At 41.3% G+C, this 24,681-nt stretch overlaps 1 protein-coding gene across 1 annotated transcript; it reads right to left on the reverse strand.

The window, feature by feature from the left end:
* Positions 1–3,344: 3,344 nt before the first annotated feature.
* LOC103375407 (mucin-4) lies at positions 3,345–20,093 on the reverse strand. Its single transcript, XM_008305684.1, has 5 exons — positions 19,647–20,093; positions 16,805–16,972; positions 10,769–10,893; positions 7,023–10,287; positions 3,345–5,192 (listed from the first exon to the last, which is right to left on the reverse strand). Exons 1-5 carry the CDS (start codon positions 20,091–20,093, stop codon positions 4,590–4,592), a joined length of 4,608 nt encoding a protein of 1,535 aa, XP_008303906.1. The 3' UTR covers positions 3,345–4,589.
* Positions 20,094–24,681: the final 4,588 nt, after the last annotated feature.

Below are 24,681 nucleotides of genomic sequence, written 5' to 3' on the forward strand. Positions count from 1 at the left end.
GGGGTTTAAGAGCTTTTATCCACTAAAAACAAGGTCTACAGCAGCAACAGACAACTAAGGTGAACCGAAACAGGAACATTAACAGATTTATTGTGGCAGAGAGGAACTGCACAGTTAGGAGATGAGTCACAAGTTACCATTAAAAATATTGATTACAGTCATTAATCTGTGTCTGCACCATGCACGCCGACAGTCTTTTTTTTTTTTTTTCAGATTTCGTGCTGGCTGTATATCAAGATTCAAGAGCTTCACTGTCAAACGCACGACAACACAAGCAGGCCATTGGAGGCAGCGAGGTTCGGCTGCCTCTTCGATCTCTGACTCCCCATCCTTCCCTGCCTCCTGCTTTATTCGCAGTTTCTTTCTGTTCCTCGCCATTTGCCTCTCAGTCACTTCAGATAAGAGGGAGGGATTTTCTGTTTGCCTCTCCTCCTTTATCTTTTTTTTGCTTTCTGCATCTCAATCACCGCCGCTCTCCCTGTGTGATATGAGTCTGTGCGTAGTATCGACTGTGTCTGACTCATTCTAAATCTGGATGTGTGACCCAGAAAACTATTCTCACAGCATACTTCATCTGTATGACTAGACTCGTTTTTTTTTTGTTTTTTTTTGGTCGTGATTCAGATGACGTTAAACACCTCATTTGTTGTTACAATTTCCATACAGCGTGCAGCACTTTGTAGCATATGCAAAATCTAAACATATCTTCATGTATTATTTGTTGAATGTTTTTCATGTTATTTTAAAGTATGCTTATTTATTTACAGGTTTATAATTGTATTTTTGAGAGAATATATGCTTTCATGTTCACAAACATATTTCTCAAACTGCACATTTGTTGAGGTGCAACTGGATCTGCCTACAATTCAAAGTGCATTTTACATTAACCTAATATACTGCTTACATTATTTTTTATGGTGTTTAATTCTAATTTTCACCTCAGCACACAAACAAAGAACAAATATAAAAAGAGAATTCAAACTGCAACATTTATAAGGTTAACAAGCACAAAGCTTTAGTGCATTAATCATACTCTGTTGCATTTTTTACACCTCATAAGGTCTACAGAACATTAATTTTAAAATTCTTTTCAACCAAGACGGAAAAAAATAAAGCAAAGACGACTAGAGAATCTACCAGCCTGGTTTTCATGTCGTGTCTCTGCTTGTCAGGGTTAAGCGTTCACTTAAAACTCTGACTTTCCTCTTACCCTACCTGTGCACCAGAGCAGGTTAGGTGTGCAGCATAAGTTACTAAAGCGATGGACCCCTGTGAGAAGTTAACCACCATTGCAGACCTGAAAACTCAGAGTTAAATCCTCACCAACCCCAAACCCTGCTACAGTATATGCTGGAGCTGCCTGTACAAAATACTGTTGGATGCAGTGTTCAGACAACTAGGGTATGTTACTTTATCATAATATTGCACCTTAGCTTTGACCGTCTTGCTCGTATATCGTATATTGTGGTGCAAAATATTCTCCAAATGTGCCCATTTTCCACAGAAAAGATGATCATATTTTAGAATTTCCAGAAAAGTGGTTGACATCGTAGGACATGCTGGTGTTTTTGGCAATCTGCATTTGACATATTATGCAGTGGGACGTATTAAATCATTGTATGGCCTACAATTCAAACTATAAGGCAGTTGCTCATTCTTTACTTAATGATGTACCAAAGTAGCTTCATGCGAATGAGTTACATGGTGACGTAGATAAGAAGAAAAAGACTGGACTTCAAACGAGGCATTCAGGGCAGATAAGGAGTAGTGTTGCATGAAAGAAAATAACTCTCTGTTGTGAGAGTTTTCAGTCCTTTTACACGCAAACAACAAACTAAAGAACAGGGGAAAAACCTGAAAAGCAATAATGTGGACTCCTTAAATCTGATTTTGCAAAAGGGTAGAACTCTTTGGTATCTAAAAATTCTGTTTAACTCACCTTTTCTTTTAACTGTGATGTGTTACCTCTATATTAGACCTGACCTATATTCATCACAAATGATCTGGCTTCATTTTAGCAGCAATATTCCTCAACAAATGTGCAGAGACAAGCCCTACCCGGGGGTTCTGACTGAGTTGGCGTCCCGAATAATCTGCAGCGTGCGAAAGTTAGCGCGTGTTTGCACACCATCCTCTGCTGCAATAAAGACATCTCTCTTTCCACTTTCTGTTCTTACCTAAACATGCAAATTCGTGAGTCAGTCGGCCGTCGGACGCATCACTTGTCACAGCTTATAAGCCTCCAGCACAGAGAGAAAACTTTAAATAAACTATGTTTGACATTAAAAGCAGAAGTTGTAAATCACACTTCTGCTGCAGATTTCTCTCTTCTTCTGCTGCACCTGAATATTCGGTATCTGTTAAAAAAAAAAAAGTCCTTTGGGATCATCTCTATTGTACGATTTACTATCTGGAGTTTTGTTGGCAACTCACAGCCGTGTCTGATTCGTATTACAGCTTATGTTTGCAGAATTGCAACATGCGGTAAAATAAAACTGGAACTTCCAGAGACTGTACAGTACAGGATTTTGTTTTGACAGGACTGAAGGTAGCTGCTTCTGTCTTCTCGTTTGTTTACCACCGAGGTCTGCACGATTTCAAGTTGTGAGTATCTGAGTTGGCAGACAGAGCAGCTATAGCTCCAAAGGGCAGCCCTGCATGATTCATGAAAAAAAAAAATCATCCTACATTGTGTTAAAAAAAAAAAACAAAATTACTCAACAGACAGGAAATCCCAGAAACATAATGTAAACACAAAGACTCACAAACAGTCATGCACTGCAGTCAAATAAAGATGGTCTAGAAGGACAAACATTCAAAAAAAAACTCAAATCTACTGTCTGTCTCCTAACAATATAACAGAATGGTTTGTGTAGTAGAGCTGCTTTACTATCAGGGGACATGAATTGTGTGAATTTCCTGCAAACAGCACCTCTGCTTCCCTTCAGAGAGATTTCAAGGGCAACACCTTGTGTACAGTTGTTCTAATCTGCAGGACATCTGTATCTATCCTCTGAGAGTTCTGCATTATGTTTATTGTGCTCGTCTCTGCAGATAACGCATTCTTTCGGGCACAGTCATTGCAACTTTGTCTTCTAGGCCAGAAGCATTTTGAATGTAAATGGGATTTGGTGTAAACAAAGAATAAATCAATAGCCTGACTCCTTTAGTCTTTTTATGTACAACACACACTACTTAAGAATACAAAATAGCCAAAATACAAGGTCTGAGAAAAAAAAAACAAAAAAAACAATAGGAGAGCATTCTGTGTTCAGTTTTTCAATTTTTTGTTTTGTTTTATCATAAAGCCATTTTGAACGTACAGAGGAGAAAAACAACTCCCATTGGAGGCAGACAAACTTCTTTTTTTATTTACCGTTCATTTGAAAATGTACTTATTTATCTGCAAACTGAATGTAAAGTGATGCTGGTAAACAATTGGAGAAAACTGACTTTCATTAGTTTGCAGCAACGTCTAGCATCGCACCATGCAGTTCTCTGTAAAGGCCAATATGCATATATATACGTACACTGTGCATTGATCTGCTGTGTAAATGGTTGCACTGCTCTTCCACATTACATCTAACAACACAAAAGGTTTCCTTAGAAGTACAGAAGTGCAGTAACTTTGGACTTTTTAAAGGATACAAAGGATAAAAAAGCGAGTAGAATCTCTTCGCACAGCCTCTCTTCAAAACTAAAAGTTGTTTTGAGTACAATTTCTTTGCACGTAGATATCTGCAGGCCGAAAGAATCCTCACGGACACTTAAATTTACATCATGCCGACCGTTGCAGAAACCCAGACACAGAAAGCATGAATTGGCCCGAACTGCAGTGTGTATTTTCATATTAAAAACACTTTTTCTTACATGAAACATTCGACAGTACCAGTTTTAAAGTCTATTAAAGTACACTATGTTGAATCCCAGTTACTCATACAGTAAAATTTAAATACAGATTCGTTATTCTGCATTCACATTGCACCACCCCAGAGCGAGTGAAAAGACAGAAAAGAATAACGCTGAGGTATGAAGTGGTCGACTCAGAGTGACACTTCACAAAAAGGCATCTCGATAAACAACCACTTTTCTTTATGCTCGATCCACTGTACAGTTGATTGTAGCATTTACTGTGCAGGAAGAGAACGACTAGATTTATAACCATCTTGTTTGGCTATCAATGAAAAAAAAGTTCAGCTATTTCGCATGAAAATGTGAGAAAAAACATATTTACACACAGCTCCATCATTCAGTTGTTTTATAACTGAGACCAAGAGGCTGAAAACAGTTTTGTGATGCTTCAGTTATAATAATTTAATTAAATGCAGCTAAGATTAAATCTGGAATTCCAGAGGTCAGGACTTACTAAAGAGGAAAAGCTCAGACAACAGTTTGTCAAGCAGCTTCATTTCAACATGAAAAGAATTTCAAGTTTGAAATGCACCAAATGGAATAAAAGTATTTTCAAGAGAAAAGCACACATTTACTCATTAGTCCAAAACTTAGCAACGTCACAGGAGGGATTTCGCCCTTTTTCTGAGGCCGGATATGTTCAAGTAACAGAAACCTTGATGGCTGACGACGCCACTTTAGCTTGAGCTCTTATTTCCCTGCACCGAGGAGCTGGTGCTGCCTCTCTTGCTCTGCGTCGGCAGCTTGCTCATTTTGTCCTTCAGGCCCTTCAGGTTGTACAGCTTGCTGAAAGTGAAGCTAAACGGAGCCCTCACTTCATCCTGTCCGTGCACCTCCTCCGCTGGTACCATCTGGTTCTGGGTTTGAGACTGGAGTTGCAGGTGAGAGTGTGTATGAAGAAAGGAAGCTTGAGGTTTTGGATACTGAGTTTGGTTCTGCGTCTGTCCGGCTCTCGCCCTGCCCTGTGCCGCTGGAGGCTGTCGAGGGAGGAGGCTGCCGGAAACCTGCTTCCGCCCGGTGGCAGAACCGACAGAACCCGCTGCCCCTGCAGGAGGCGGTCTGGACGGACTTCTACGAGGAGATGGCGTATTATCCAAGACCTGGAGGCTACCGTGGAGCACTTTGCCGTCTGGTTGACTCAGCTGACGGGTTGCCCACGGACGAGGCCCTAAAGACTGGGTAGCTGAGAGGGGCCGAGGGGCTCTGGGCGGTCGGGAAGGGGAGAAAGCCCTGCTGTCGAGCTGCTGAACTCGCTGATTTTTGGAGGGAGAATGCAAAAGCTACAGAAAAACAGAAGAATCTGGGTTATTACAACACCTCAGCAGGTCCTCATATTTATTCTGCTTGTGTGCAGGCAACTTATCTATAATGCAGTGTGAAATTCCTACACTCACAAATACATCACCAAGTGACATAAAAGCTTCGTTGCAAATGGAAAAAAGAAGTAGTTGGGTGCAAATGTGAGAGTCTGTTTGATTTTCACGTTTGTTAATATTACATGACTGAGCTGAGCTATGACATGCCAACGACACCTCAGTGACTATAACAGGCCATTGTTAGGGAGAGAGTAGCGGACTCTTGGAGTTAAACGCCAATAAATGTGAAACTATCAATCTTTTACCGGTTTGTTAATATTGCATCAGTTTGAACCCGTGCTGTGCTTCATTTAAAGAATGCCACTTTAATTCACACTCAGTCTCCTTGTTCAATAATGAACAAGCATCGTGTTTAACTTAGTGATGCTCTGCTGCTGCGTATTCAACACAACTGCACACACTACACGCACACAATAAGGATAAAAATTATAGGACAAAAAAAACTGAATTTGAGAATTGGAGTAATAAGAGAAGATTGATTCAACCCTCACGTATGTGCTGTAAAAACGTTGCTGATTAGCTTAGCACCAAGACTGGAAAATGGCTAAAAACATAATCACAATAATTTTGATCAATGTTGAGATTGCAATTTTTTTAAAATCAGAAATAAATCACTGATTTTAGTCACAAAGTATTTTCAAAGTGCACTGCTTTGATTCCAGCTGTGCCACTTTCATGCTAATGAACACATTTTTACCTCCAATCAGACCTAAATAAGGTTCTTTTTCAGGTAAATTTACTGCATCTCCTAGAAGGGAAAACATAAATGAAACTTTACCCAAAATGCCTCACTTGCTGAATAACAGACACGACTATTTACCAATGTTTTCTATGAACACATCACATGCAATTGCTGCTATCCAAAGCACAGAGAAGCTTTTAATCTCCAAACTCAGATAGGTGTGTGATCAAAATGGACTTAGAAATTGTAAAAATACGGTGTTCTATTTGATAAGTTTTTTATGATTTGAGCACAAATTTTAAACATCAATTCTGCAGTTGATCAGGTTCATTTAACGGTAGGAAGCCAAAATCATGATTATGGTTAATGATCAATTAACTAGTACAATAGAACAAAAGTACAAAGAAATGTATCTACAAGCACTTCTAAAGGTCGTTAATTAAAATGTTATTTAATCTGTTTAAAACTCCAGACCAGGAGCAAAAACTTGACAGTGTTTGGTACAGATATGTATCAAACATGTTTGAGTGGTACTAAACTTCTCACATACCAGTGAATGAAATGTTCTAAAAATGTTCCCAAAGCTTCTCATACATTCATAATGTTTCAAACTATAATATATTTAATATATTCTGTGGTATTGTAGAGAAATACCAAAATTAGAATTAACTGTAAACAAGAAGTTCACAAGAACCAACTTCATGACAATAATAATACAACAATAGGAATCATTATGGTTGATTATGATACTTTTAAAAACAACGAATGATCAAACTGCAACGGTTTATCAAAGAAACACCAGAAGGAGGCAGCTGGATAAAATGCTGCCTCTCAATTTGACTTAGTTGTGGATTTACGTTTTCATGAAATACAGTTGTAAAGATTTGTAGCATGTCTCCTTAATCAGAGGAGAACTGTTTAGTGGTGCCGGCTGAACACAAAGTTAGAAATACACATGATTTGATGCACAATGGCTTTAAATTTTAGTTTTGTTGATGAGACTCATAATTTTGAGTAGAAATATAAAACATGCGCTTCCTTGTCAGTCATACCTTCTGAGCTTCGGTCTCTCTGGTTAACTGGAGGCTCTCTCTCCTCTCTACTCCGCTGGGTCTAAGTGCCGTCTGGCTGGTTGTCTTCTCCCTGCTGGAGGTCACTTTGTCTGGTCCCTTAGATGAAACCGCCTCTGTTTTAAGGTCACCGGTGGACCTGAAAACTTTAGGCTCCGTTCCTTCACCAGTCGATCCTCCTGCAGCCACTCCATCGTCGACAGGTGCTGCTGACTGGCTCGGCACCAACCTTCTCTTAGAAGCCTCTTTAACTTTATCGGGCACTTCTGTTGAATCTTGCGTAAAATGGTCCACTCCTCTGTTAGCCTCCTCGCTGTCTCTCCTCTCTGTCCCCTGGGATTCTCGCTCTACCCTCCTCTCCACCGTGTTCAGTTTCCTCCTTGTTTCATCCTCTTGTTTGACATTTGAGGTGTCCTCTGGTTCCCTCACTTTCTTCACAAGCACAGAAGAAGAGGAAACTCTAGTAGGCCCAGTTAAAGTCGGTGTGTCACTGCAAGAAGTATTCCTGCCTTCAGCGCCTAATGTAGCAGCACCGGGGCTATAATTTATACATGCAGGGCTGGCGCCACTGGTGGAAGCATGATGAGCGTTTGTGAGTGTGAAGCCGACATAATCCTCTGTCGTCCCGCGCTTGAGAAAACCCATATGGTCCAAAACAGGCTCATGGTAAGGGGAGTCGCTGCATTCGTAGTACTCTTCAGAGGTGGTGGAGAGAGCAGAGTCGGGCGTAGGCGTACGAAAGTCCGGCGTGGTTGTCCGTGAATCCGGGGTGGATGCGTGCGAAGGAAATCCATCGGGAGTTGGGGTGCGCACAAGAGCCATGAGCAACCGGGATTCTCGCTCAGGGGTCGGAGAGCGCAAATCTGGCACGTTTGTTTCGGTGAGGTACAAACGCAGGGATTGTGCGCTTGCTCGTGCTTTGGGAGTTTGTTCTTGAAATGTGCCGTCTGTGTTGTGTTTTGCAGCATTTGGCAGACTGGCTGTGGGTGTGAATCTGGCTTGTTTACCTTGCTGATCTGGCGCGTCTGCAGCAGATGTGTTTCTGCCATCGATAGCGCTGACGTTTGACTTGCACGGGCTTTGTGAGGTAGAAACAGGAATGTGTGCTGGAGTTTTAACAGAGTCCACATCCTCTGATACATCTATGTCCTCTGGAGTCAATTTATAGTACGACAGTCTGTCAGGGTCATGTGCAGGGTTTACGTTGCAATTTGTCACATTTTCATCTTTTTCATTTGTAGAAAAGTCAGAGCTTGTTGGGGGTTTTTCTGGGGCCGTGGTGTCAGTCTCTACCGTAGCTGTTTCTGTCTTTGGGGTTATCTTGCAGTCGCTTGACACCAAAGTCTTGGAATCAACATCTTTTGGAATTATTTCTTGACTAGTCACATTGGCTGCCTTTGGTGCCCCTGTGATCAAACCATTTGATTGGGTGTGCAGTTTATTTCTGGTGACCGGTTGCGTTTCTGCTCTGCCGTCACGTTGTCCATTTGTTTCTTTGCCCTTTGTCTCTTGAGACGTCGCGCTCTGTTTTTGCCGTGGCGTTTCCTTTGGTTTTTCTATGTCATGAGTGTCTTTTTGTGCTTCTGGTTTGACTTGATCCAGCAGTTCTGGGACAGTGTGCGGCTCTTTCACTGGAGGTGTCTGCACCACCGCCGGCTCACTGTGGACCACTAGTGGTGCTGTGCTGGTGTTTGTCTTCTTAATGACTGAGATCTCCGGCAGCTTGTGGCTATTGCTGATGCTACTGTCTTTGATAACCAACTGAACAGTACGAGGTTTAGGAATTGGGGGCGCTGAGGTCAAAGAAGAGGACAGAGAAGATGGGGACGAAGGGAAGGGAGGATCTGAAGCTGTAGACGACGAGGGAAGGGGACGAAGGAAAGAGGAGGAGCTGGTGGAGGGAACAGAATCAATAGTATCTGTGCTCTGGTGCTCTGTAGTAAACTCAGTGTGGTTATTTTCAGAACGGGAGGCTGAGCTAACAGACTGTGTAGCAGGAGCAGAGGAGGTGGAAATGTGGCTGTGAACAATGGGAGTGTTGGTGTTAGGAGTCATTTCAGAAGAGATTTCTGGTTGCATGTTCACAGCCTGTCTGTGTGAATCTGCATGCGACAGCACAGTCTTTTCTTTAGCGTCTTCTTCTGTGTTTGGCTTTAAGTCAGTGAGGCCATGCAGTTGAGAAGTATGTACATTTTCCGACTTCAAGACGTGAGTTCTGTACATAACAAGAGCTTTTTTGTTTAAACTAGGTACAGTTTCTGCTTCCTTTTCATTAGTGTTTGTTTCTGGGAGTGAGTCTGACTTGAGACTATTTGTGTGGAAAGTTTGTGTCGTGTGGCAATCCTTTGTCTGGTCAGGAGCTGGTGTTTTACTGTTGGATTGGGTACTAAGGTGTGGTGTATTATGGCCTACATCTGGGCTGGTGGCTGTGCTTGAATGCAGTATGTTCACAGTGTTGAGAGCCTCAGTGGTGTCTTTGTCAGGATTCCATTTCTGCTCAGATGCAGCTGATTTCTGTTCAGGTGCCTCCTTTTGGCTCTTGAAGTCACCAGGAGCCACACTGACTTGTGCTGGTTGTGGTTTGTCCTCCACCAACTTTTCAGTCTTTGTATTTTGAGCTGGTTGGAGTTTATTCAGGTCCTCATAATTAACAGTTAGCTGTCTGGGCTTGGCGACCTCTGGCAAGGTTTCTTTTTCCTTGGCGATTGGACTACTGAACCTGATCGCCTGGCTGGTTTCAAACATCTCATGCCGCTGCAAATGGACTTGAGTTGGTTTGGTGGTATCCCGAATGTTAATAAACCCAATCACATCACTGGAGGGGTCAGGTTCTGGCCAGGTGGGCAGGTATGAGATCAACTGTGCCTTTTCTAGATCCACTAGTCCAGGGTGGAGGGGAGGAGCATCCTCTTCAATGGCTTTTCTTCGCCTGTTCTTCTTGGAGTTGCCTAAATCTTCGGTCTCTTTTGGGCTGTCAACAGAGGTGGTGGGGCTGGGGTTGCTCGCGGCCACCAGGGCATATTTGGGGTTGAACAGTTTCCTAGCAATAGCAGCAGAAGGTGGCGCCACCACAGTCGGCAGTGGGACGGGCTCCGGCTCTGGCTCCGGCTCCAGGGAGACCTTCCGGAGGTTTACAGAGCTGGAGGATGCGTAGAGGAAACGAAACAGTCGGTCAAAGCCATCCACAGCCTGGCCCGTGATCACGGTGATGAGATTCCTGTCGAGCCGCGAGGACATCCAGGTGAAACTACGAAACAAAAGCAAACACAGAGTTAGGCTACATTCAAGGACTGATTTTAAAGCTTTAAATGTGAAGAGATACAAAGGAAACGTTATAAAAGCTTCTGCATATTTCTAAAGGATTTATAACAAAATGAAGGAACTATTGTACAAAAAGTCTCAAATTTCAACTCTGCGCTCTCATCTAATGTAGCTGTTAAGAGACTCAATAAAAAAAAAACTAAAAGTGTAAATGTGTCGTCACTTAGGAACTGCACTGTACATGTATTCATTCCTCTTTCACACTGAATAAGTTTCCAACCTGTTTGTCTACTATGCAGAGAATGTGACTGGGGATTAATAGACGAGATGGATCGTTCATTCATATCCTTTCATACCAAACCTACAGAAACAAAGGCAGGTGGGGCAAACGGCAATAATCTCGTTTCTTTTGCAGCGTCTCTCTTTGTAAAAAACGCACACGCCATTCACACGTAATGCATACCGACCTGTATGACCCGGACACAGCTTTGTCTCCATCGATGAACATGAACCTGTGGCTCATTCGCCCGCTGATCTTGGTGCAGGACCGGGTGACGAAGTCTGCTCCTCCTGTGCAGCGAACACGAAGATTCTGAAAAAAGAGAGAACATAACCATTAATTATACTACCTTTATAACATGGGACCTGCTTAACATAAATTTGCAGAAACATTGACAAATAAATCTTCTCTTCCTTGTCTTGTAATTCCAAATTCCAAGTCAATAAAAGATGAATAGTAACCACAACTTAAAACAGCAACAAACATGTATAGCATTTCATGTCAGGTAAAACAAATTTAGTGATTATTTTATGAGGTCAACTTATTCTTTTCTTTGAATATGTATTAGCTGACTCAGTAATGTTTGGACCACCAGTTAGAGAGACGGGCAGCACTTAGAAATCCGTATAAATTTAAGCCACATCTATCTGTTTTTTAAATTGAACCAAAATAAGTTACACATTAGTACGTTTTAATGAAAACTCCAACAGCCATACAAACACACATATGGAGCAGTAATTTTCCATTTTCCGCCCTTAGGCAAACACCTCCATGTTTTCAGACTTCTGAGCCAGTTACACATTCTACATCCAGCATAAGTACTATGATTAAATGTTACGCAACCAACATGTTTATCGCTCCTGTCTTTACTTGATTTGAGGGCCATACCATTCTCATACATTCTTCTTGACCAGCTTTGTCAGCCTTTGTTGGAACGCGCCTGCTTTAGCAGAAAAGCATCAGTACTGCAAAACAATACTTCTGGATATCAAATTTCCATCTTACATCTTACAGGGTCATCAGTTCCCAGTCTATGTTTTATTGTTTCTCTGCACTTCAATGCAAAGAAAACCAAAATGTAGGATGCTCTTTTGAGAATGTTGCCACCAAGTTTTATAGATGCCCAACTCTACAATTATACAGTTAAGAATCTAGATGACATTTAGGTTGCATTTTACAAGCTGCTGCTCAACAAGCCCTTGCATAGTCTTTCTTTGCAAGTCTTTGAGTGTCTGTGTATACACTAGGGATGTACCTGAATTAGAATGTGACATTTGAGAACAAAAACGAAACAAAAACAAATATTTTCTCCACCCAAAGTTGCTTGTAATAGATTCAAATCATTGTGGAGGCTATGAGGGAAAAAAACCCCAATTCTGTTTGCAACATGAGACGCTAATTTCACTAATTAGCCATTTAATTTAAGACACAAAAAGAACACACAGAGCGATCACTACATTCTGTAGTCGCCCCCACAAGTCAGCGCACAGCAGGCAGCGGCCTGTGAGATTTCCCGGCTATCATTCAGGGAAACACTCGCACTGAGGAAGAGGAGGTGGTGGCGTCATGTACGGGAGATAGTGACACAAAAGCTTGGTGTGGTGTTTGGATAACTTTCAAATCCAAAATGAAGCGTGGCACCAGTAGTTTTTAGCTGTATGTGTAAATGTGTTTAAAAAAAAACAAACAGTTGCATTACCTCGTTTCATTCAATAATCATGTGCTGAAGATGTACAATGCTGTATATATCAGCCATGGAATATCAATTCAGCATCCACTAACTTCTTACCTGTGTGTTTCATGGAAATTTAGGCAGACAGCAATAAGTTCGAGTGAAAGCAAAAAGTGATTTGTGAAGTTTGTGATCGACTCTGTGGCTGTAATGCACAACTATGTGAATTTCAAACATCCAGTCTTCCATGTGAACACAGATTGTTTGGTTGGTTACGTAGATACAGATATAGTATACACATATGGGTGTGACCGTTTGGCTGTAAAGCAATATATCCAATGAGCTGCAGCGGTAAACTTTAACAAGCCTTCTTGATAACACCTAAGTGATACAATAAAAGGTGCTGTAGTCGTAAATGACTAACATAATGTTTCAGATAAGAGATTATACATGAAAGTCTTTCTCAGACTTCCCTTTTTTCTTTATAAGGTAGGTGTAGCAAATATAAACACAATCACCCGACAATATCCTAATAAACCTGAAGTGTACATCAAAATTCAGCATCAAACAAAAACAGCGTTTATTTACTACATACATCATTGCAGATGAGACATACTGTTCCAAAGGCTCCTCTAACAGAGATACAGCAAGCAGCTTTGTTCTGTAGTTAGCTACAAATAAAACTGTTTAAAATTGGAGTATTGATTAACTTGGAAAACCTACACGATTGCATTATATTAACAAGCTGTCTGGTTCACGTTGGTCCTCACTTACTGGTACGTTCAGTCTTGTACATACAGCATATAAGATCTTCAGCAAAACCTCTCACAGTCAAATTTCAAATTGTTCATTCGCTTGTAAGCTGAAAAAGTTATAAAACTGCAATTTGAAACAATTAGCAAACCAAAAAAAGCTGCAATTTAGGATATATGTTATGCTGTACATGTGACCCGCACTTTAAACTGTCAGTAGTTTTACAGATTCATTGATCCTCCTTGTCTCACAGCCACGTTTTTGATGATATTTCATGGTCATGCTGCCTCTTGTTTGAAGAATCTATTACACAGTGGTGTTTGTGCTTAAAAAGATTTAATTCAGCCCTCTGATACTGATAGTACATTTCAAAGATTGCATTTTAATGAGCTGACACCTCAACATGCCAGTATTTTGGTTGTTGTGACTTTAGCCATCTCATTTGGGGATGTTAAAAAGTCCGTCAGCGAGGGCAGGTGCTAAACTGGACTGCAGTCAAAACATTATATAACCACTTAATAAAGCAGATTATGGCGTGGCTGGTCTGAGAGAAGGAACACTTCCTTTGGTCACACCCTTAAACTTGGTTCTTAGGTGCATTCCTCTGATTAACTGATTAGATAAATCACAAAACTGCATTGCTGTGTTTGTATTCAGCGCTAAGATGTGCATGATGAGACTTTCACTGTCATATAAAGTATTTTATGTGAAAATGCAACCACTGATTCAGCTTAAATTGCAAAGCATACTGTAAAGAGACTTGCCTTTTTGATTACAATGCTCAGCCCAAGCTCTGTCTGGTCAAAGGGTCAATGGTGGAGATTTCTAGCATGTCCAGAAACCTCCGAGGACAACCGAGGAGAAGAATCTGGCGGCTTTTTGCCAACTGAGGTGCAAGATTCTTTTTTTTTTTTTAAACTCTCACTCATACGTCAACTCATCTCACTTCTCGTCTGCTCCTCCCCCCATCATGTCTGTCTACCTCCACCGACTCCATCTCCAGCTGAAAATCTCAGGCTGTCACACCTGTCTTCTCCTCTACCTGCCAGTCATCCTCTCATTCAGGATGAGTATCGGCCTCCAAACACTTCTCACTCTTACAGATTTTTTGCGTTAGCTGCTCATCATTGCCGACGGCCACGCAGCTTCTGTAAGAGACTCCTGTTTGCGCATACAGGACCTTTAATAACATAAAACAGTTTCGGTGTTTTCTTTGACAGAACAGGTTCGGCTCCAGAGACTGCTCCCCGATGAATCAGCCAACGGCTGATACATCAGGAGCAAAGCCCTCCAATGTACTGCAGGGCAGAATCTAACCAATAAAACAATTCAATTGAAGTAAAGCATACAGTATATGACTCAGAAATAGATAGAAAAAATGTAAGCCGGCTATAAAACACACTTTGTGCCATTAAAACACTGACTTCATTTCTTAAGCGAACCACACAGTGACATGGGGAAAAAAATTAGCCAGCTGTTATAGTTAATGACATTCACTCAGTGGACACAGAGCCACTGTGAGCTCAGAAGAATAGCAGCTTTGTATGCAGTTTCAAAACTGTGTCAGGTGTACAATGCCTGAGCTGCAAGCTGAATGTGAACTGGGTGAATTTGAGACCCTTTTCTCTCCATAAACATTAAAGGATGCTGTAGCGCCGACTGCATTCTCCAAATAAAGAGCCATTCTGCTATCAAACATTGACTAATCAGCGGGGTCATTACAGGTCAAGTGCACCATGTGTGGCTGTATTACTGTGGAACGGACAGACACTCCCATGTATTTTAGAACGAAGGCAAAAGCAACGAAGATGGTACAAAAACTCTTGCTTAACTAAAACCGCCTCATCCGCCAATCGTGTCGTCTGCCATACAAACATACGCTCGTGTTTCTAAAGCACATACTGTCACATGAGACTGTGGCATTTTCTGCTGTTTTGCTTGCAATCCAGATCCAGATGGTGCTGCAAGTCTGTCAAGCTGTTACAGCCTTTGTGTTTCACTGTGGTTCCTCCAAGGCATAAATTGGCAGGGGGGAGTGTGTGTGTTCTATATCTGTAAGCGTGCACGTCAGTATGCACTGTGCACAAGTTTTAGGCACTTTAGATATTTGCATTCTGATCCACGATACCATCGGGGAGGCGTCTGAAGGGTCCCAAGGTTGTTCTGCAGCGTGACAGCGACCTCGAATTCACACTAAACTCGACATCATCAAGTCAGTCTAATTACTTGAAGATAGAGAAGAAACACAGAGAAAACCTAAATCCACAGACAAACTGTGAAATCTTGCAAAAGCTGTGCGTAAGAGCACCGAGGAGAACAGATGTTGTTTAGAAGAGAAGAGTGGTCACACCTTCATTGATTTGTTTTTTTCTCTCTTTACAGCACTTTGTATGACACCAACGGAATGAAAACTAAAACGGAGTATTTTTTTAAAAGCATCCTCACTTGATTTTTAGTGTCCTAAACCTTTGCACAGTGCTCAGACAGTCTGTGCTTTCATGTGTGCTTCTATTAGGATGGCTTCACCTAGTATAGCTCTTTTGCCAGACAAATGCTGATCAAACACACTGGAAGCCTCTGCAGCATCACTAAAGCAAACAAGTCAAAAGTCTGACTTCTGCCTACCAACTTCTGCCTGCGCAACAATTAGACTGTAACCAGTAGAGCCTTGTCATCTGCTGTTATTGGGAAATTACCACACCTAACCATAGACGCTCGCCTTAACTGGTTCGGCTCAAAACAATCATGTTTGGTTTGGCAGCTTGATCAAAAGATTTATTTCTTACAGTTGAGGCACAAACACAAATGTAACTCCAATACAAAAGTAGTTACATGTGTATTTTCCACACAGCTCTCGTTCACGTGTCCTAACATGACTAAATTATGTCTTACGTCGGTGTGATAACTCCTGTTTTTTAAGGTAACCAATCAGATAAGGTATACAACCCTCGAGATATGGTGACAAAGAGATGATTCATTCATATATTGCCCAGTGCCAGCTGGATGGGTCCACTGGTTGCTATTAAGACTTTATTGCATGTGTCAGGGAGACAGAAAGAGAAAGAAAAAGCTGGCGTGTGCTTTCATATATTCATGCATAACAAAAATCTGTTCACTTCAATTGCTTGTGTTTTGAAGTTCCCAAAAATTGCAGCTACAACAAGTCAGACGCTGTGCTGCTCCTCTGACCAGAAATTCTGAGAACTCACCATTCCCTTCAAGGAGCACACTGAGGAAGCTAAGGGCAAAGTATGGTGAGCTACAAGAAGAATGTCGAAGCAACAGGTGGCAGGTGCTCATTGAGGTGGGATGCAGAGTCTGCAGGTCTCACAACATGCCAGGCATCACATCACAACAGCCAGTATGTGAAAACAACTGAATTTGGACATCGAGGCAGCAGAAGTTATTTTGGATCAGAAGATTAGAGCCATTGGTGGCATAACGGTACCTGGATACAAGCTGGGGCTCGATCAACCAAGGTGGGTTGGCTGGATGAGAGTGTCTGATGTTAAAGACCCAAAACATCCGAAGACCCTGATGATGTGTCCAGGTGTATTAAAAGAAATGTGCATATGTTCTACTATAGTCGTTTAAAGATTTATTTTGGTCTCAAAACAACGTGAGCATTTCTGTTTTGCATGCAAGCATTTAGGTTAAATGCATTTGTGACCACAGGTGGAAGATTCACTCAGCATCTTACAGTGTATAAGTCAGATAAACATGACCTTTGGCTTCACTAGTTGATGCCAAGCTACAAACTGTTACACAGAAACGATGACATAGTTAATATGAACTTACCTTGAGGTGTCCAGCGTGCATGTTGGCCCTCTGACACATGGACAGGAAGTGGGGTAGCGCCGTGCGTTCCAGCAGGATGTAGACAGAAACCTTTTTTTTGAAACAGGCATCTAGCAAATCTCTGAAGATGTCGACATCGGTGAAGACATCCATGACCACCCCTATCACCTGGAGGTGCACACAAACACAGAAACACAACCTCGATCACACACGGATACTCTCACATTAGCCTAGAATGGTCAGACTAGGGGGGAAATACTCTGGCTTGTTTGCATTTCTTTTTATTTCATTTCTGTCTCTTTTTTTTTAACCTAACACATTGGGTGGCTTTAAATTTAGGATGCAGCACTAGTGCCACTACTAAAAAGTGTCAAGGAGGACTCTTTTTGCTGGAAGATGCTTGACAAATAAGCTTTTTTTTCCATAACTGGTGAGCAAACAAGCCAGAATGTTCCTGTTAGACAGCAAATGTTGTCAAAATATGCTTTGGAAATCTTGACAAGCATTCTCCAAAAGACCCAAACAGGCCCGCCTTATTGCTAGATTGGAATCTTCGTCCAAACTTGCTGCTCAGAGGTTTCTGCTGGTTCTTGTCATAAAGCATATTTTGAAAACAGTGACATGCAGATAGTGGAAGGGGAGGACAAGGCTTGCTGACATGCGACTACTCTTGTGCAGATGCACATAAAGTTCATGCATAACCTTAAACATACATGTTGTCGATACATACACGCATGCGTCATGGGATTAAGCCTTGAGCTCAATGCGAGGATGTTTGAACATGCAAACATTGTACAGTTTCACCCTTTTCTGCCAAAACAAATAGGATTCAGGTTGTTCTTCAGGTCTGACTGAAATATGCGAGTCTCTTGTGCAACAGAAATATCTGGCGATAAGAATTAAAAGGGAGATATGAGTGTTCTTCCAGCTCATCAGCACTTTCTGTCAGAAGCTCTCAGGTGAATGATCTAAGACCTTGTCAAGCGAACAACGAATGCCAATGAGAACAGCTGCGAACTGAGGACTAAAATGTGTCATAAACCTGTGGCTCCAGATGACTCAGCCGCATTCAGACACAAACCGATATACATGCATTCGCTCATGCAAATACGCAGCGCAACACACATGCTCCAGTGTTGGAGGATCGGTCCCAGCGCTTCTTTCTGTTGCTGATAAAGCAGCTTAATCAAGCTGCACTTTACACTTTATTGTCTCGTCTGGTCAGCAGTCTGTACTCTGACCCGACTGGCTGCTCATGGCAACCCGACGTCAACAGTACAGGAAATCTTTGGAGGCACAGCTGGTCTGAGAAATAAAGTTGTTTAAAAAGCTTGTAATGACTGAAATCCAGCATGCCAGATCTTTTTAAATTTATTTTTGGCCATAAAAAACTTAACTCAAGCGATAACAAAATAATTGGATGGTTTGTTTTGATGCATAAGCACGAAAACATGAGTATTGTTGAGTTGAGAGTTTCCTAGAAAGCAAAATCAGACTGAAATCAAATTAAAAGTTATGACTGATGTTGCATGAATGATTTTCTTTTTTGTTTTTCACCATAACTAACACTGAAACAATACTGAACCTTCATCCTAAGAATCAGTCTACATCTACATTTTGGCTGAATAAGTAGCGACATAATAGCTATTCAACAATCACTTTAAAGGCAGTATACATTTGAAGTTTAGCCGGTTCAAAATTGAAATATTACCTTTTTCTGTACTTTATTGTTGTTCAGAATGCAATAAAAGTTACTACAGCAAAAAAAGAGAGAAAAACTTCCAAAAAAAGTCGCTTCAAAAGCAAGTTTGACCAGTTTTCTGCTGAAATACATCTTAACATCCTCAAAAATATAAATAGTACATTGTATAGGAAGTAAAAGCAAACTACATCATATGTTGTTGTCAAAAAAATAAAATAAATGTCATTATTAGCTTGTTCTGAATTACTTTTGCAGAATATAAACAATGCAAAGACATGAAACTATACGAAAACACATTGGAATTACTGAAAAATGACAGAAGACAGTATTGACATGTAGTTTATACTGTGTATTTACACTGTATCTAATTTCCTATTGATTGATCAAACTGTTTACATTGTTAGTAAGTATACACTGCTCATACTGCCATTGATCTCTTCCTGTAGATTCAATTGATCGATTTCTATACTGGATCCACATCTATATATTTATCGGTTAATGTGTTCATAGCACTTCGTTCAGACTGTATATAATGCACTTTACTGCTGCTTTTGCACATCTGGTTTGATGCTCAACTGCATCTTGTTGTCTTAGCACTTGTGCTCTGTGCAATGATGATTAAGTTGAATCGAATGCAATCTAATATGATAATGAAATGCTACTTGTGCTTGGTCAGGGTTGGAGTGCAGAAGTAACAAAACACCCTGCAGACTTAAATATTCACCATGTTTCAGTGTTGGATCAATACGCTGTGGTATCATTCTCTTTTTACTTATTCATCAGTAAATAGGGCAGTTTTTTTATTTACTGTAAAAATCTAGTATATCTTAGGACGCCATGAGGACATCACATCCACATCACATTTCTACTGTAACTTGGTTAGAGTGCAACGAAAATAAAGTTGAATCTAATTTTCAAGATGACAGCAAAAAATGGCAATAAACAATGGTACACATTTAGAGAGACAATAAATAAGGTTTACATTTTAGTAGGAAATTCTACTTGAGCAGACAGAACTAAACAGATGTCAACAGCTCTTTCAAAATAAAAGCTCAGCTGCAATTAAAACAGCTGTCCCTCTCAATTAATGTGACTGACGTGTTGTTTAATTACATGACTAATTGCCGGTGGTCTTCCTACCTTTTGCGCCTGTGCAATCATCTTCCGGACCACCTCCTTGATGTGGACCTGACCCTCCATCGGCGGCTGCGTGTACACGGTGGTGCGCGTCACCCCCCGGTACCCGTCGCTGTCGGGCCAGCCCAGGTCCATCTGCGGGATGGACGTGTCCGACAGCTCTGGCCAGTAGTGCAGCGACAGCGGCTCGTCCTCGTCGCCCTCCGGGAAGAGCTCGGAGCCCGGGTCGTAGGGCTCCACGGTCCGGGCCAGAACCTCGAGCTCCGGGTCGGACAAGAAGCCCCGCAGGCCGCGCGTCTCCAGGTACTTCCCGAAGCCCTCGCGCCCGTCGCGCAGCAGAACCTCGAGCGCGAGCCGCTGGTCCTCGCAGTAGAAGAACTCCGGTTTGGACTCGTGCGTCCGCGGGTTCACGTTGTTGTCGTCCAGACACTGGATCTGGGAGAGAGCCATGGCTCCGGAAACTTCAGCAGAAACGAAAAAAAAAACAAAAAAAAAACTAACTCCTCACAGGTGAGTTGGGGTCCAGGTTCGGTATGTTGCTCCTTATTCCATGTCGTATCCCGCTTCCATCCGCCGAGCAGCTCCTCCGGCCGGCCATGCTGCGTTAAAAGCCATCATCACCCTGAGTGAGAGTGAGAGTGAGTGACATGCTCCAGGAGCACCTGGACAGGTGTGACCCAGAACACACCCACACACCCAGAACACACCTACACACCTATGCGGGCCTCAGTCACGTGACTGCTTTCCAGCCTGGTGCCAGATTTTTTTCTTTTTGTCTTTCTTTTTTTAAATAAATAAACCTTGGCCCTTATGATGGACCACAGAGGTGATTAATGCCTCCATCCCTCCCTGCTCTTAAATCATTATCTCTTCAATACCAACGCTGGAACATTAAGTGAACCGTAACTGTGCAGTGCTGTTTTACCTGTTCTGTCATGTTTCTGCGAAGTGGGAGAGGCCCAGCCTGACTTTTGAGAAGATCAAAACTAAGCACATGCTACTTAACTGCTTTACAGAAAGGCAAAAAAACAAGATGAGAGAGAGAGAGATCAAAATGGAATTAATGGGCTTAAAAATAAAGCATGTAACCACAAGAAAGTTTGATGTTTTGAGTCTTAAGCCAACCACCATCTGACCTTTGGATTCTTTAGTATTGGTGCAATGATCTGTGGAAAGTGAAGCCAAATTCCCAAACATGATGATTAAGTTTAAACACTTGACAGCCAAAAAGGACGAAGAATAGAATAGAACATTCTTTATTAGTCCCACAAGGGGAAATTTGCAAAGTCACAGCAGGAAACTGACAGTAAGAAAAACAAGAAAACACCAACAAAGTATATACACTATATAAATACAAAGAACACAAAGATACGAAGAACATGAATTTAAGAATAACAAGGATACTAAGAACATCAGTTTTATTCTTAAATTTGTGTTCTCTTTGTTCTTGTTCTGTTTTTCTTATTTATATTGTACACAGTTGAAACCAGAAGTTTACATACACTGTAGAAAAAGACATTGAACCTTTTTTTTCTCACTGTCTGACATTTAATGTGACTAAACTTTTCCTGTTTTAGGTCAGTTAGGATCAGAAAATGATTTCTATTTGCTAAATACCAGAATAATGAGAGAGGATCTTTTACTACTTTCTTCAAAGTCAGAAGTTTACATACACTAAGATTACTATGCCTTCAAACTATTTGGGAAAGCCCAGATGATGATGTCATGGCTTTGGAAGCTTTTGATTGGTTAATTGACAAAATCTGAGTTAATTGAGGGCTGCAGGGTGGCACAGTTGGTAGCATTGTTGCCTCGTAGCAAGAAGGTTGCTGGTTCGCGTCCCGGTGGGGGCACCGGAATCTTTCTGCGTGTAGTTTGCATGTTCTCCCCGTGCAGTGTGGGTTCTCTCCGGGTTCTCCGGCTTCCTCCCACACAGTCCAAAAACATGTTGAGGTTAATTGGTGATTCTAAATTGTCCGTAGGTGTGAATGTGAGTGTGCTTGGTTGTCTGTCTCTAAGTGTGGCCCTGTGATAGACTGGTGACCTGTCCAGGGTGTCCACTGCCTTCGCCCTAAGTCGGCTGGGATAGGCTCCAGCCCCCCCGCGACCCTCATGAGGATTAAGCGGTGTATAGATGATGGATGGATGGATGGATGAGTTAATTGGAGGCACACCTGTGGATGTATTTTAAGGCACACCTCAAACACACTGCTTCCTTTTGTGACAACATGGAACATCTAAAGAAATCAGTCAAGATATCAGGGAGAGAACTGTGGACCTCCACAAGTCTGGTCCATCCTTGGGTACAATTTCCAGAGACCTGAAGGTTCCACGCTCACCTGTTCAAACAATTAAATGCAAATATAAACACCATGGGAATGTCCAGCCATCATAGCGCTCAGGAAGGAGACGGATTCTGTGTCCCAGATGAAGTGTTTTGATGCTAAATATGCGAATTAACCACAGACTCTAAAGAAAGTAATAAAAAAATTCTCTAAAAAATTTGGTCTTTCATTATTTTGGTTTTAAGCAAATGAAAATAATTTTAGTAATTCTAACTGACCTAAAAAGGAAAAAGTTTAGTCACATTTAATGTCAGACAGTGGGGAAAAATGGTTCTGTGTCTTTTTATACAGTGTAACAGTAACTTCTAGTTTTAACTCAACCGTATTGTGAAACAAGTCTTAACAAAAACAGTGAATGGCCCACATAGCCTAGAGGTTGTTTTTTTTAAAGACGGTGATAAATCTCCTATATTTCAATTACCTTAATGGAGCTTCAAGTATTGTCAGAGAGATAAAAACCTCTGCACCTCCCCTCATTATCAGTAGATTACAGTCACAGGACGGCCTTGTTTTTGATCAAATAAGACGTGTGTGATGCAATTACATTTCATTCCTTTACAAGGCAGTCTGAACAAAAACCTGAGGTTGTAGTCAAGGCTGAAGATGGATATGGGTGTTATTTTGCTGCAGGGAAAAGGTGCTATAGCCTGCAGCTTATTGTGTGTTCGCCAGTTGGTCTGCATGCTTACAGCATTCATGTGATGACTGAGGATGTTGGAGTTTATTGGACAGCAGCTATGTGGCTGTAGTTCCAGAAAGTTTTAGACTTTGTGCTTCTTCATCTGATAGAAAATCCACTCAAAAAAATATGTTTTTTTATCTGGTTGTGCACATATTAAAGATCACACGATGTTGTTCCTCATGCTTTTCTTACTCAGAAGATCACGCTAATGTAGAGTCCATCCATCAAAAAGCATTTATTCATTTATTTGAGACACTTGGGGGCAACATTTCCAGTTTTAAGTAATGTATAGGTGTCTACAGTGGAGTCCAAGAGTCCACTAGTAAAGTTGCTTCTATTATTTTGCATTCGTTTCTTATATAATATGAAACCTTTCACTGCAACTGAAAAACAGCTGTTTAAGTGAAAAGTTAAATCTCTGAAAAATATACACACGTTTTTAGAACATCTCAGTATTCGATGGTGATGAACCAACAGAAAACAAAAACAGGTGCAGCTCATTGAGCAAATGGAGACTCCCAGCGTAAATGAATACCAACCATTTAACGGCAGCAATATTTCTCTACGCACAATTCAAATGAAGATTGCTTAATAAACTGTTGATTCAATGCATAATAAATTGTAAAACACCTTAAAAAAACAAACTTAACAGAACATCTCTCTACAGTCACCTCCCTCCACTGGACTAATTTGTTCTAACGAGGTAGTTAGCATCAAGGTGACTGACATCATGTGGCTGCATCCTCTGTGGAAACAGCACCCAGGAAGCACAACTCAAATGGAGAACGAGTAGTAGGAGTTTTCAAAGTAAAAGCTTCAAGTATTAGTTTTGTGGAACTTAACTCCATCAATAAGACTGCTTTCACCAATCTTGTGTTTTAATGACATAAAAGCTGGCGTAGAATCTCTTTTTTTTTTGTTTTTGCAAAATTTGATAACCAGTTTAATCCCAGCATAACTGAACAGTGTTGTTTGGGATGTCAGGACTCTTCAAGTGCTTCCATAAATGTTCAATAGTCAGATGACTGTGGAGAAAAGTCCACTATGGTCGACAGTCTTGGTTGGTTTGGGCTCATTGTCGTGCTGCAGTATGAATCCTTCTCTACAAAGATACAAACCAGACAGTGGAGCTTGTCTCAGAATAATGAAATGCTATTTCTTCTTGGTCAGGATGGAGTTGATTCAGTGCAGAAGTAGTAAAACACCCCCAAGTATCCCCACCATCACGTTTCACTGTTGGTTTGATTTGCTGTGGTGTCATTCTCGCTTCCTTACATATTAATCAGTTAGGAGGACTTTTTCTTCCCCAGTCCTCTACTGAAAAATGTTGGTTTATCTTAGCCAACCAAGAGGACTGAAGCTGGTCTGAGGTTGTGATCTGTAAGTTCTAGGCGTTCCAGGAACAGCTGATAGAAAAGACTTTCTTGGGGATCCCTTTATTGGGGTTTGTAGTGTCTCAAATCTCAGTGTGTGTTAGGGCTTCAATTTGAGATATAACCAAATGTAAGTGTTTTTAAGGCTTTTTTTGGTTGCTGTTTTATATGGACTGGCAGAATTCTGCATGCGGGACCTCTATTAGATGCCTGTGCAGTCCTAATGACTGAGTTGACCCCAAGCTCACTACCGTAGAGGGCGATTGATTGGATTACTCTGTCAGATATATTAGTCCAAATTGTAATTGGTTTGTCTATTTTGTAAGTTTTTCTTCTGATTGCACAAATTGCTCTACATGTTTTTTGTCTCACTACATCAACTCCCAGATCAAAGTTACCTGAGGCGCTGGTTCTGATCCATCACACGGTAGGGTCTCGATGGGTGTTTGAGATGATATTTGGTTTCCTGAGATGTGGGTTTTATTTTGGAAGATCATGATTTTAATTTTGTTAAGTCTCACTGCTGGTCCAAGTGTTTTTGTGTTGCGGGTGGCAGCAACAGTAGGTCATCGGCATAGAGCGCAAATTTAATTTCCTCCTTAGTACGGGTTAAACCAAAGGTTCCAGATTGCTTCAAC

This window comes from Stegastes partitus, unplaced genomic scaffold (assembly GCF_000690725.1).
Source record: "Stegastes partitus isolate 25-593 unplaced genomic scaffold, Stegastes_partitus-1.0.2 Scaffold43, whole genome shotgun sequence".
Taxonomy (NCBI): Eukaryota; Metazoa; Chordata; class Actinopteri; family Pomacentridae; genus Stegastes; species Stegastes partitus.

Bases quoted from the DNA above. Each gene is read 5' to 3' on its own strand.
- LOC103375407 (XM_008305684.1), bottom strand. From the start codon at position 20,093: ATGGCTCTCTCCCAGATCCAGTGTCTGGACGACAACAACGTGAACCCG. The intron at 16,973-19,646 runs GTAGGAAGACCA...GTGCACCTCCAG, and splicing joins TGATTGCACAGGCGCAAAAG to GTGATAGGGGTGGTCATGGA. The intron at 10,288-10,768 runs GTCGGTATGCAT...TTTGTTTCGTAG, and splicing joins GCTGTGTCCGGGTCATACAG to TTTCACCTGGATGTCCTCGC.